This window comes from Myxine glutinosa, chromosome 6, assembly GCF_964187855.1.
Source record: "Myxine glutinosa chromosome 6, kmMyxGlut1.1, whole genome shotgun sequence".
In the NCBI taxonomy this organism is placed as follows: domain Eukaryota; kingdom Metazoa; phylum Chordata; class Myxini; order Myxiniformes; family Myxinidae; genus Myxine; species Myxine glutinosa.
The window spans coordinates 186,548,425-186,562,657 of record NC_136266.1 but is presented as its reverse complement, the minus strand read 5'-3'; the positions used below and the strand labels follow the sequence as shown (position 1 = coordinate 186,562,657).

Below are 14,233 nucleotides of genomic sequence, written 5' to 3'. Positions count from 1 at the left end.
TCAGCTTTCCATTGATGCCTTTCATGCATCATTGCTGTCACACATGACCGAGTACATGTTCATTGAAAATGACAAGTTCAAATCGCATTTTTACAAGTTTGGATAATCGGTGCAAGACAGTTTGAAATGGACGCATTACTTGTCGACTGCCAAGTTGATTATGTAAAATTGTTAAGCTGGTCTGGTAATCGTCGGTTGCATCATCCTTTGTTTAAGATGGGTATTTAAGATGGGCCTGCAGTGTATGGGTTTAGAGACAGTCTGAGTCATTGAAAAGATGGTTCAACTTACGACTGAACAGCGGACCTTCGTGGTTACAACCTTTCACCAAACTGGAAGTTTGCAGCGAACTCGTGATGCGTTCAGGGAACGTTTCCTAGAACGGGAGCCTCCAGCAGTCAAAACCATCTTCGCGAATGTTAGAAAATACCAAGAGCATGGCACTAGCCTCAACCGCAACAAGGATAATTCTGGTAGGAGGCGCACTGGGCGATCGGAAATGAACATTGCAGCAGTAAGGCAGCAAGTTTTGGAGCATCCTAGGGATACCAGCGCAAGACTAAATGGGACGCGATTGCCTTGGGCAACATTCAACCCAATCACAAGACTGGACCTCCACCAACATCCACATCGGATTCACATCCGGCATCAACTTATGCCAGGGGATTTTGCCAGGAGGGTGGTGCTTGCCAGATGGTTGATAGCACGTTGCAAAGCTGATGTCAATTTAAAGCGGTATCTCGTTATCGGCGATGAAGCTGCTTTCGCCATGGACGGCAAGGTCAATACCCATAATGTTCTTGGAATATGCACCGACAGGACAACCCCCGGAATTTAATTTTGACAACAACATGAATCGACAAAAGTGGACTGTTTGGTTGGGACTTTGTGGAAGTGGTCAGGTGATCACCTGACCTCACACCATGTGATTATTTCCTTTGGGGACATTTAAAGAACAAGGTGTTTGTAACTCCTCCCCGTGATCTTGACGAATTGCAGGGCCGTATTCAACATGAAGTGGATGCTTTGCGCAATGACCCGGCTATGGTGAGACGAGCAGTTCAGGGCATGCTCTGCCGCTGTGAGCTTTGTGTTGAAAGGGGAGGTGGACATGTTGAAGGTGTGGATGCATAAAGGCCAATCATTCCTGAGAAAAGTTCACATCTGACATTCATTTTGCACCAATTATCCTGACTTGCATCGATTATCCAAACTTGTAAAAATGCGATTTGAACTTGTCATTTTCAATGAACATGTACTCGGTCATGTGTGACAGCAACGATGCATGGAAGGTATCAATGGAACGCTGAGGATCTCCTCATAATTGGTAAACCCCAGTAAATTGTCAAAATTAATAACCTTTGCATATTAACCCCTTGAATTCGGATTACCTTTTTTTTGATACGCACTGTATATCTCAAGACAGACCACCTTCACTGTAGTCTGTACCATGAAGCAAGTGCCATGCCATCTATTGCTGCATGCATCCTGTCTTGACCAACAGGAAAGGCCTGTACACACTAACCTGTCTGTGGTGCACAAAACTGTTCTGGGAACAGCAATGAACAATTTTAAAAAATTTTAAATACCTCCCCTCCCTCCCCCGGAGTAGGCTGACTGTCATTTCTTGAGGTTGTAGTTCAAACCGCTGCTGATTTTGGGGAACCCCTCCCCACCCCCCTCTGGGCACTCCCTTATGTGAGATTGAAAGATTTAAGTCAGAGTGATCCTGTGGACCATCGAGTAATAGGGCTGTATCCGGTTTCAGAACATTCATTTGGGAAATATGGGATGAGTGGGGATCCAAAGTCTCAGGGGCAACATTAAGCATGGGCTTCGCAGAGCTACAGCCAATCCTGGCAAGGTTTTATGCTTGTTTCTCAATTTTAGCCAATTTTAGCCAATATACTGCAGCCAATCCTGGGAAGATAACTTGTTTCTCAATTTTAGCCAATGCACTGCAGCCAATCCTGGGAAGATAACTTGTTTCTCAATTTTAACCAATATACTGCAGCCAATCCTGGGAAGATAACTTGTTTCTCAATTTTAGCCAATGTAATGCAGCCAATCCTGGGAAGATAACTTGTTTCTCAATTTTAGCGAATGTACTGTAGCAAATCCTGGGAAGATAATTTGTTTCTCAATTTTAACCAATATACTGCAGCCAATCCTGGGAAGATAACTTGTTTCTCAATTTTAGCCAATGTACTGCAGCCAATCCTGGGAAGATAACTTATTTCTCAATTTTAGCCAATGTACTGCAGCCAATCATTGCCAATGATTGCCATTGCCAATGGCAATGTACAAAAGAGCGTGCACAGCTGTAAGGATGAAGGACGGGAACAGTGGTGAGTTTGAGGTGAAGGTGGGAGTGCATCAGGGGTCGGTACTAAGTCCACCACTATTTGTAGCTGTGATGGAGGTGTTGGCTCGGAACGTAAAGGGGGGTTTACCGTGGGAGTTGTTGTATGCAGATGATCTGGTGTTGTTTGCGGAAAGTATGGATGGACTAAAGGAAAAGATGAACAAGTGGAAGGAATGTATGGAGACAAAAGGTCTGAAGGTGAATATCGGAAAGACGAAGGTGATGGCAAGTGGTAAAGCATGTGGTGAGTTGGAAAGAACTGGGAAGTGGCCATGTGCTATGTGCAGGAAGGGTGTCGGAGTGAACTCCATTCAATGTGCAATGTGCGCTGAGTGGGTTCATCAAAAATGTAGTGGTCTGAGAGGGTCATTAACCAGTGTGGCAGCTACATTCAAATGTAAGGTGTGCACAGAGGGAGCTGCAGATGGAGGAAATGTTGAGTTGGATCTTGGAGATGGCGTGAGGCTGGAAGGTGTGAAAACATTTTGCTACCTCGGAGACATGCTGAATGGAGAAGGTGGATCAGACTCGGCAACGGTTGCTAGAGTGAGATGTGCATGGAAGAAGTTTTGGGAACTGAGTGGCGTGCTGATGAGGAGGGGAGTGTTGTTGAAGCTGAAGGGAAAGGTGTATGCTGCATGTGTGAGAAGTGTTATGATTTATGGGAGCGAGACATGGGTAATGAACGTAGAGCAGCAACGAAGGTTGGAAAGGGTGGAAATGCGAATGGTTCGGTGGATGTGCGGAGTATCGTTGAGAGAGAGGAAGACAAATGATGAATTGCGAAAGATGATGGGAATAGAGCCTGTGATTGATGCTGTGAAGAGGAACAGGTTGAGATGGTTTGGTCATGTGTTGAGGAAGGATGAAAGTGACTGGTTGAGAAGAGTGATGGAAATGAATGGAGAAGGAAGTAGAGGACGGGGAAGACCGAGAAAGACTTGGCTAAAGATGGTCGAAGAAGAAATGCGGGCAAGGGGGTTAACAAGGAGAGATGCAGAAAATATGGCAAAATGGAGAAGATTGTCATGGGGCCCGCTAGGCTAACCCCCACCCTAGCAGGGAAAATGGCCTTAAAATGCATGTTGTTGTTGTTGTTGTTGTTGTTGTTGTTGTAGTACTGCAGCCAATCCTGGGAAGATAACGTATTTCTCAATTTTAGCCAATGTACTGCAGCCAATCCTGGGAAGATAACTTGTTTCTCAATTTTAGGGGCTTCTTCTCTTAAATCTATGTATGAATAAATGATCTTTTATCGCCTTTGCTTCAAGCCCCACCAAACCTCCCACCTGCACAGGTTAATTTTCATAATACCCAAATGTTAATTGATTCAATGCTGTTGTACAATTTTCGTCATTAAGGTGTAACTTGTCCTGTCCTTTTAACTTGGGACAAGACATTTTGCACAATATCCATCCCTCTTTATTACCAGAATGTCTTCGTTTTCTCTCTCTCTCATGATTTTCAGTAACCTGTGAATGTGTGGCTCAGCTCTTTGTGAATATGGACCACTCTACAGATACAGTACTGTATTGTATTGTGTGTATATATTGTTACGTTTATGGCGGTAGGTAAGAGAATACTGTTGGAAAAGCAGAATTGTTTAGGAAATAGCATGGACCGTGTGACGCGTATGAGCATTTCGATGTAAGCCTGGAAAATGTAGCTTATGGTTGTGTTTAAAAAATGTTCATTATACGAGGGATGATGATTATACGAGGGATGATGACGTGTAAATTAGTAATCGGATTTAAGGCTAATTTCCCCTGTGTGTCAAACCCTCTGTCCCCATTCCTAACGTTTTTGCCAACACGGCCGGCCATTAAGCACACCCCATGAACTGCCGGCCAAGCTAAGCTTGCCCTATGGACACTTACGGCAAAAGGACCTGCTCAGGGGAGGCGGAGCGACCGTGCAAGGAGCGTGGGGAAACGGGACCGGCAGGCCACGCGTCTGGAATGACGCGGGAGGATGACCTAGGCGAGCTAAAAGTGAAGCTTCGCGATTGGCTCTTGCGGGAGAGGAATAAGAGAGCATGTGGTTCTTGTTGAAGGAGAAGTCTTGGCCATTTTGTGCGGGCTGTGAGGAGATAGTTTCTACTGCGGCGATTGCGAAGGAGCGTCGCTTATTGTTGGCTCATAAGGAAGCTGGAGGCCGCGTGTACTTCCTCAGATGGTGGAGGAGAAAGGAGGCCATCTTGTCTGCTCGCCTCACGCTTGAAGCGTCTTCGACGTGCAACGCTTTCGGTGCCGTCGCCATCTTGTGCGCTTTCCGCTTCGAGTGGCCCGAGACTTCTTCACTGCCACCAACCTTCCAAAAACGACCCATTTTGGGCCAAAACTAAGTGCCGGCCAAGGGGGGATTTCATTGTCCCCCGTCGCACCGCGGAGCGAAAGGGGGACTATTGTTTTCCCCTCTGTCCGTGTGTCCGTCCGTGCGGGCGGGCGTGCGTGCGTGCGTAAGCAAAGGACCGAATTCTAATTTGGTGTGTGGGTGCAACCCACGTCAAAATCCAAGATGGCCGCCGCCATGTATGTCTGACGCCATGTATGTCTGAACCTTGTGAGCGGAATATCTTGAAAAATAAGCGAAGTACCAACGTCTAATCTGGTGTGTCGGTGTATCTAGGCATAAGGAAGAACTCTATTGAAAATTGGGTCACCACGTCAATATTCAAGATGGCCGCCGCCATGCATGTCTGTGAGCGGAATATCTTGAAAAATGTGAGCGGAATATCTTGAAAAATGTGAGCGGAATATCATGAACCTTGTGAGCGGAATATCTTGAAAAATAAGCAAAGTACCAACGTCTAATCAGGTGTGTGGGTGTTACTAGGCATAAGAAATAACGCTAATGAAAATTGGGTCGCCACGTCAAAATCCAAGATGGCCGCCACCATATATATGTCTGAACCTTGAGTGAAATATCTTGAAAAATAAACGAACTACTAATGTCTAATCTTGTGTGTGGGACTGTGGGTGTATCTACGCATAAGGAAGAACGCTATTGAAAATTGGGCCGCCACGTCAAAATCCAAGATGGCCGCCGCCATGTATGTCTGAACCTTGTGAGCGGAATATCTTGAAAAATAAGCGAAGTTCCAACTTCTAATCTGGTGTGTGGGTGTATCTAGGCATACGGAAGAACGCTATTGAAAATTGGGTCGCCACGTCAACATCCAAGATGGCCGCCACCATATATATATATATATATGTCTGAACCTTATGAGCGAAATATCTTGAAAAATAAACGAACTACTAACTTCTAATCTGGTGTGTGGGTGTATCTAGGCATATGGAAGAACGCTATTGAAAATTGGGTCGCCACGTCAAAATCCAAGATGGCCGCCGCCATGTATGTCTGAACCTGGCCGCCGCCATCTCCCGCGATGAAGCTATCTCTGAGGGCCTTTCACTCACTCACCGCAGGCAGGTAGGTGGTCTTTCTGTCTTCTACCGACTCCTCTCCGGCCTTGCTCCCCCAGCTCTCTCTGTGCTCTGTCCCCCAAATATTCCTACAGGTCGCACAAGATCTGCCAGCAACCCTCTGATGGTTAAACTGCCGAAATCTCGGCTCTCTGCTCACCTTCACTCTTTCATTCCTCTTTTCTCCCGCCTGTGGAACAAACTCCCACACTCCCTTCAATCCCTCTCCTCCCTCCAGGTCTTTAAAACAGCTGTTCACCACCATCTCTTATCTTCCCCCATCCATAACCTTGATCTTTTCTACCCCCACTAATTCACCCCAGATCCACCTTGTTTGAAATTCCAACTTATTTCCTGGAAATCCTGGCAGTGTCCATATGTTTATACCTCTCCCACCCCCCCCCCCCTTCACATGCCTCCCCCCCTTCACATGCCTCCCCCCCTTCACATGCCTCCCCCCCAAAGCCCTCTCCCTCCCACAGATCTCTCGATGTCTCCATGTCTCTCGGTCCCTGCTCTCAAATGTTGTGTTTGTGTCCTTCCCCCTCTCTCCCCATCTTGTCTACCGCTCCCGATGTTATTTGTTTTATGTGTCTGTTTGTCTTTCTGTGTGATTAATGTTCGCTCTTTCACGAGCCTCGATCTTGTATACAAAAAAAAAACCAAAAAAAAAAAACCTCGTGAGCGGAATATCTTGAAAAATAAGCGAAGTACCAACTTCTAATCTGGTGTGTGGGTGTATCTAGGCATAAGGAAGAACGCTAATGAAAATTGGGTCGCCACGTCAAAATCCAAGATAGCCGCCACCATATACATGTCTGAACCTTGTGAGCGAAATATCTTGAAAAATAAACGAACTACTAACTTCTAATCTGGTGTGTGGGTGTATCTACGCATAAGGAAGAACGCCATTGAAAATTGGGTCGCCACGTCAAAATCCAAGATGGCCGCCGCCATGTATGTCTGACGCCACGTATGTCTGAACCTTGTGAGCGGAATATCTTGAAAAATGAACGAACTACCAACTTCTAATCTGGTGTGTGGGTGTATCTACGCATATGGAAGAACGCTATTGAAAATTGGGCCGCCACGTCAAAATCCAAGATGGCCGCCACCATATATATATATATATGTCTGAACCTTGTGAGCGAAATATCTTGAAAAATAAACGAACTACTAACTTCTATTCCGGTGTGTGGGTGTATCTAGGCATATGGAAGAACGCTATTGAAAATTGGGTCGCCACGTCAAAATCCAAGATGGCCACCACCCTATATATGTCTGAACCTTGTGAGCGAAATATCTTGAAAAATAAACGAACTACTAACTTATAATCTGGTGTGTGGGTGTATCTACGCTTAAGGGAGAACACTATTGAAAATTGGGTCGCCAAGTCAAAATCCAAGATGGCCGCCTTGCGTCTTCCACTTTGTCAACTCACATCACTTCACCGATGGGGGACCTAGTTTTTATTGTGTTACTTTTCCCTGTGTGTTCGTATTTGTAACTGCGTGGAGGGTCACTCAAAGTAGAATTTATTTTATCTCAACATTTATTTTTCGTCCGCGCCTTATTTCCCCCCGTCGCACCGCGGAGCAAAAGGGGTACTATGGTTTTCCCCTCCGTCCGTGTGTGCGTGCGTCCGTGCATGTGTGCGTGCGTGCGGGCGTGCGTGCATGCGTCCGTGCATGCGTGCGTAAGCGAAGGACCGAACTCTAATTTGGTGTGTGGGTGCAACCCACGTCAAAACCAAGATGGCCGCCACCATGTATGTCTGACGCAATGTATGTCTGAACCTTGTGAGCGGAATATCTTGAAAAATAAGCGAAGTACCAACTTCTAATCTGGTGTGTGGGTGTATCTAGGCATAAGGAAGAACGCGATTGAAAATTGGGTCGCCACGTCAAAATCCAAGATGGCCGCCGCCATGTATGTCTGAACCTTGTGAGCGGAATATCTTGAAAAATAAGCGAAGTACCAACTTCTAATCTGGTGTGTGGGTGTATCTAGGCATAATGAAGAACGCCAATGAAAATTGGGTCGCCACGTCAAAATCCAAGATGGCTGCCACCATATACATGGCTGAACCTTGTGAGCGAAATATCTTGAAAAATAAACGAACTACTAACTTCTAATCTGGTGTGTGGGTGTATCTACGCATAAGGAAGAACGCCATTGAAAATTGTGTCGCCACGTCGAAATCCAAGATGGCCGCCGCCATGTATGTCTGACGCCACGTATGTCTGAACCTTGTGAGCGGAATATCTTGAAAAATAAGCGAAGCACCAACTTATAATCTGGTGTGTGGGTGTATCTACGCATAAGGAAGAACGCTATTGAAAATTGGGTCGCCACGTCAAAATCCAAGATGGCCGCCTTGCGTCTTCCACTTTGTCAACTCACATCACTTCACCGATGGGGGACCTAGTTTTTATTGTATTACTTTTCCCTGTGTGTTCGTATTTGTAACTGCGTGGAGGGTCGCTCAAAGTAGAATTTATTTTATCAACATTTATTTTTCGTCCGCGCCTTATTTCCCCCCGTCGCACCGCGGAGCAAAAGGGGTACGATGGTTTTCCCCTCCGTCCGTGTGTGCGTGCGTCCGTGCATGTGTGCGTGCGTGCGGGCGTGCGTGCGTGCGTAAGCGAAGGACCGAACTCTAATTTGGTGTGTGGGTGCAACCCACGTCAAAATCCAAGATGGCCGCCACCATGTATGTCTCACGCAATGTATGTCTGAACCTTGTGAGCGGAATATCTTGAAAAATAAGCGAAGTACCAACTTCTAATCTGGTGTGTGGGTGTATCTAGGCATAAGGTAGAACGCTATTGAAAATTGGGTCGCCACGTCAAAATCCAAGATGGCCGCCGCCATGTATGTCTGAACCTTGTGAGCGGAATATTTTGAAAAATAAGCGAAGTACCGACTTCTAATCTGGTGTGTGGGTGTATCTAGGCATAATGAAGAACGCCAATGAAAATTGGGTCGCCACGTCAAAATCCAAGATGGCTGCCACCATATACATGGCTGAACCTTGTGAGCGAAATATCTTGAAAAATAAACGAACTACTAACTTCTAATCTGGTGTGTGGGTGTATCTACGCATAAGGAAGAACGCCATTGAAAATTGTGTCGCCACGTCAAAATCCAAGATGGCCGCCGCCATGTATGTCTGACGCCCCGTATGTCTGAACCTTGTGAGCGGAATATCTTGAAAAATAAGCGAAGCACCAACTTCTAATCTGGTGTGTGGGTGTATCTACGCATAAGGAAGAACGCTATTGAAAATTGGGTCGCCACGTCAAAATCCAAGATGGCCGCCGCCATGTATGTCTGAACGTTGTGAGTGGAATATCTTGAAAATAAGCGAAGTACCAACTTCTAATCTGGTGTGTGGGTGTATATTGGCATCAGGAAGAACGCTATTGAAAATTGGGTCGCCACCTCAAAATCCAAGATGGCCGCCACCATATACATGTCTGAACCTTGTGAGCGAAATATCTTGAAAAATGAATGAACTACTAACTTCTAATCTGGTGTGTGGGTGTATCTACGCATAAGGAAGAACGCTGTTGAAAATTGGGTCGCCACGTCAAAACCCAAGATGGCTGTCGCCATGTATGTCTGACACCATGTATGTCTGAACCTTGTGAGCGGAATATCTTGAAAGATAAGCGAAGTACCAACTTCTAATCTGGTGTGTGGGTGTATCTACACATAAGGAAGAACGCTATTGAAAATTGGGTCGCCACGTCAAAATCCAAGATGGCCACCTTGCGTCTTCCACTTTGTCAACTCACATCACTTCAACGACGGGGGACCAAGGCGTAACGCTCGTTTTCATTAAATTCTCATTGTGCATTTGATTTGCTGTGTGTGCTCGTTTGTGGTTTCGGAATAAACCCTTGTGTTTCGTTTAGTCAAACGCCTCGTTATCCTCGTATCTCTTCCATCCTGCGCACGCAAATTGACCGCCATAATCGGGAGGTCGCCTCAGGAGTAATGCTGGTTCGGCTCATCTGTCTCAGCTGATCTTAATTGGCAGGGACGCGACAATGAACAAATAAAAACCACCCTTCGAGGCCATTTTCCCCGCAGAGCAGGGGTTGGCCTTTTTCGGGCACCGTGGTCCCCTTTTTGAAGCAATGTTTTATGGCCGGATGCCCTGCCTGCTGCCAACCCTGTTACTCGCCTCTTGCGACACACAGGGAATTACCAGTGAACTGGTACTCAATTTGCCGACCTCGGAAGGATGACAGGTTGAGTCAACCACCCTGGTGTTAATTCAGCGAGCGACCGGGATTTGAACCCAGGATCCTAGGATCCCAAGCCGACACCCTAACCGCTAAGCCAACAATATGATCCGATATTCGATAGCGTGAGTTTCTGCGTGTTCAACAAAAATAAAAATGCTCAGTCATCGACTTGGTCACATTGTTATTCGCATGGATCAGATGTTAAAGTCAAATGATGATTCTTCACATCCCTACTGTGAAGGAAGCATGGTGGTGGCAGCATCATGTTATGTGGATGTTTCTGTGGGAAGAGATATGCTAAGCAATGTTTTGGGGGAAGAGATAACCAAACTAACCAAGTTATCTCTTTGGTAAAGTTTAAAACCCGTCATAACACGGTATTTAGTTATTTTGTCATTTAGCTTTGATATTGTGCTTATAAAAATTTTTTAAAAACACCTTTAGAGGCCATTTTTCCCCGCAAAGCGGGGGTTGGCCTTTTTTGGGGACCGTGGTTGTTGTTGTTTTTTGGTCCCCTTTTTTGAAGCAATGTTTTACGGCCGGATGCCCTTCCTGACGCCAACCCTTTTTGTCGCCTTTTTACGACAAGCAGGGAATTACCAGTGAACTGGTACTCAATTAGCCGACCTCGGAAGGATGACAGGCTGAGTCAACCCCCTGTAAGGCTTGTGCTTGTAAGGCCATTATTGTCCCCCGTCGTCCCGCGGAGCGAAAGGGGGACTATGGTTTTCCCCTCCCTCCGTCCGTGCGTGCGTGCGTGCGTAAGCGAAGGACCGAATTCTAATTTGGTGTGTGGGACTGTGGGTGCAACCCACGTCAAAATCCAAGATGGCCACCGCCATGTATGTCTGAACTTTGTGAGCGGAATATGTTGAAAAATCAGCGAAGTTCCAACTTCTAATCTGGTGTGTGGGTGTATCTAGGCATAAGGAAGAACGCCATTGAAAATTGGGTCGTCAAAATCCAAGATGGCCGCCGGCATGTATGTCTGAACCTTGTGAGCGGAATATCTTGAAAAATAAGGGAAATACCAACTTCTAATCTGGTGTGTGGGTGCATCTATGCATAAGGAAGAACGCCATTGAAAATTGGGTCGCCACGTCAAAATCCAAGATGGCCACCGCCATGTATGTCTAAACCTTGTGAGCGAAATATCTTGAAAAATAAGGGAAATACCAACTTCTAATCTGGTGTGTGGGTGCATCTACGCATAAGGAAGAACGCCATTGAAAATTGGGTCGCCACGTCAAAATCCAAGATGGCCACCGCCATGTATGTCTAAACCTTGTGAGCTAAATATCTTGAAAAATAAACGAATTACTAACTTCTAATCTGCTGTGTGGGTGTATCTACGCATAAGGGAGAACGCTATTGAAAATTCGGTCGCCACGTCAAAATCCAAGATGGCCACCGCCATGTATGTCTGAACCTTGTGAGCGGAATATCTTGAAAAATAAACGAACTACTAACTTCTAATCTGGTGCATCTACGCATAAGGAAGAACGCTATTGAAAATTGGGTCGCCACGTCGAAATCCAAGATGGTCACCGCCATGTATGTCAGAACCTTGTGGCCAGAATATCTTGAAAAATAAACGAACTACTAACTTCTAATGTGGTGTGTGGGTGTATCTACGCATAAGGGAGAACGATATTGAAAATTGGGTCGCCACGTCAAAATCCAAGATGGCCGCCTTGCGTCTTCCACTTTGTCAACTCACATCACTTCAACGACGGGGGACCTAGGTGTAACGCTTGTTTTACTTGATACCAATTTGTAAGACATTTGGTACATCAGAAACATTGTCTGGCATGTATGATTTTCTTCCATCCTGGCAGTGCTTGGATCGAGCCATGAAATTTTCATTTGAAGAGTTTCATCTTTGGTATCAGTTAGCCCTTTCGCTGGCATCTTCTGGCAAGGTAGGTGAGACATTTGTTTCCTTTTGGCAATGCTGACCTTTGTCACAGATGTACTATTTAATTTATTCTGAACCTCCCAAAATGTCACATGTGATCTGCCAAAAGAAGTCCATTGTACAGGTGGCCTGAAAGTCGCTTTACCCCTCCCCAGTGAATCATTCGTTATTAAACTCTTTTTATGTACATTGTTTATTGCGCAGTTCTGTATTTTGCAGCATACAGGTCGATGTGTAGTACAATTTGAATTTGCTAATCTTCCCATTTTCTCTCCTTCATACATAGATAAGTCGATTTGGAGTACAAGACAAAGCTAGATCAACAACGGTAGTTAGTAAATAGTCATTCAGAACGACCGAGGAGTTCATTCCTCCATGACACTCACAACGCATCGCTGCATACGGTACTTCCAGGGTCATGAACATTAATGAGCTGTTTTGTGAATATTATTGGAACTATTTTTTTTATGGGACAATCTTTTGGATAAATTGGGAATGCAAATAATTTTCAACATGTTTGTTATCATGTAGAGGTTTTAAAACAAGCTACAGAATCAATATCGGCCTTGTACTCGCATAAGATAAGATTTGTATTCAGAATTGACATTTAAGCTTATGGTTTAAACATTGAATTGCATCTACTATAAATGGATATTGTGTGTGTGTGTGTGTGTGTGTGTGTGTGTGTGTGTGTGTGTGTGTGTGTGTGTGTGTCTGTCTGTCTGTCTGTCTGTCTGTCTGTCATACTTTTTGTGTCTATTCATTGCATACGTCTTAATTAAGTACGTATGATGTACTATTGAAATTTACCTTTTAACTCTTTAGATAGATAAGACCCCGAGTACCCAAAAGATCCAGAAGACCCAAAAGTCCCTGAGAACCCAAAATATCCCGAAGACCCAGAAGACCCAAAAGTCCCCGATGATCTAAAAAAAAACCTGAGTCCAGCAGGCAGGTATGCCACAAGGTGGTGAAGACCAATGGAAATTTGGTGCAATGGACCAACGGGCCCCAGAGTAAATGGGAAAAAATTGCAGTGTGATATTTTCTGACATAAATTGTATAATTGTTAATTTAGGACACACGACAGCAAGTTTGTACTTAACATCACGGATGCGTTCCGAGAAAGTGCAACGTTAAGCAGCCAAGATATTCCCATGGACGTAATGTTATAATGTGTGGGAATGCGGTGCGTTCCCAGGGCACATTTTGTTTACACTAACCAAACTTTCATCTCACTTTACTACTTATTATAAACAAATTAATAAATAACGCAAATGGACAATTGAAAGAACAGTTACAGGGGTACTCAACAATATGTATGGCCCGAGATTGCTTGTCGGGGTGGGAGAGATGCGGATGTGGAGTGGATGGGTTACAAGGAGGGAGAGGCAGGCCTTGTGGGCTGGGAAAGCCTGGAGCGATACCATGCTCCACTCACGCTGATTGTACTTTTGGGTGAGTCGCGCGGTGAATCTGGAATCGAGAAATCTCCGATTGAGCAATCAAACAGGCTGTGACGAATCCGGAGTGGAGAAGTCGTTACCACGGTGCCATGCTCCACTCACGCTGATTGTACTTTTGGGTGAGTCGCGCGGTGAATCTGGAATCGAGAAATCTCCGATTGAGCAATCAAACAGGCTGTGACGAATCCGGAGTGGAGAAGTCGTTACCGCGGTGCCAAGGATTGGTGCGATCAGAGCACTGGAGAGTAATACAAATGGAGTATATGTACAAAGACGAATATGGTGTTGGGAAAACCAAGAAGGCTAATCATGGCTGCAGAACTAGCTGGACAAACATCGAGTGCTTGTGTTACCATGTGTCAGGTGTCAGGTGTTTACCAAGTAGTAGTGAACTGCGTCAAAATGTACAGTATTGTGCAATGAGTCAGCTTGCTGATATTGATTGTGGAGCTTGTTTTAAATACTAAACCTGTACATGATAACAAACATGTTGTGAAACTATTTGCATTCCCAATTTATCCGAAAGGTCGGCCCACCAAGTAGTTCCAATAAATGAATAGGCACAAAGCATCTCATTGATATTCACGACCCTGGAATGGAAGAGCCATATGCAGCGATGGATGCGTTCAGCGTCAGGAAGGAATGCACACCTCGATTGTTCTGAATGACAGGTTTCCTAACTACCGTAGTTGATGTGGCCTACTCCAAATCGACTTGTCTATGAATGAAATTCCATATCAACTTGTAGGTCGAAGAATACGGTCATTGTTTTAGACTGTCTGCCTGTTTGGCAGTGAAACAAA

At 45.2% G+C, this 14,233-nt stretch overlaps 1 protein-coding gene across 2 annotated transcripts in view; it reads left to right on the top strand.

Annotated features, from left to right (window-relative positions):
• Positions 1–14,233, top strand: part of LOC137429045 (tetratricopeptide repeat protein 7B) — a 164,739-nt gene that overhangs the window by 115,330 nt on the left and 35,176 nt on the right. For both annotated transcript variants that reach the window (XM_068119061.2, XM_068119059.2), the window contains exon 10: positions 11,885–11,968. In XM_068119061.2, coding sequence (XP_067975162.2) covers positions 11,885–11,968 — 84 coding nt within the window. The remainder of the gene's footprint in view (positions 1–11,884; positions 11,969–14,233) is intronic.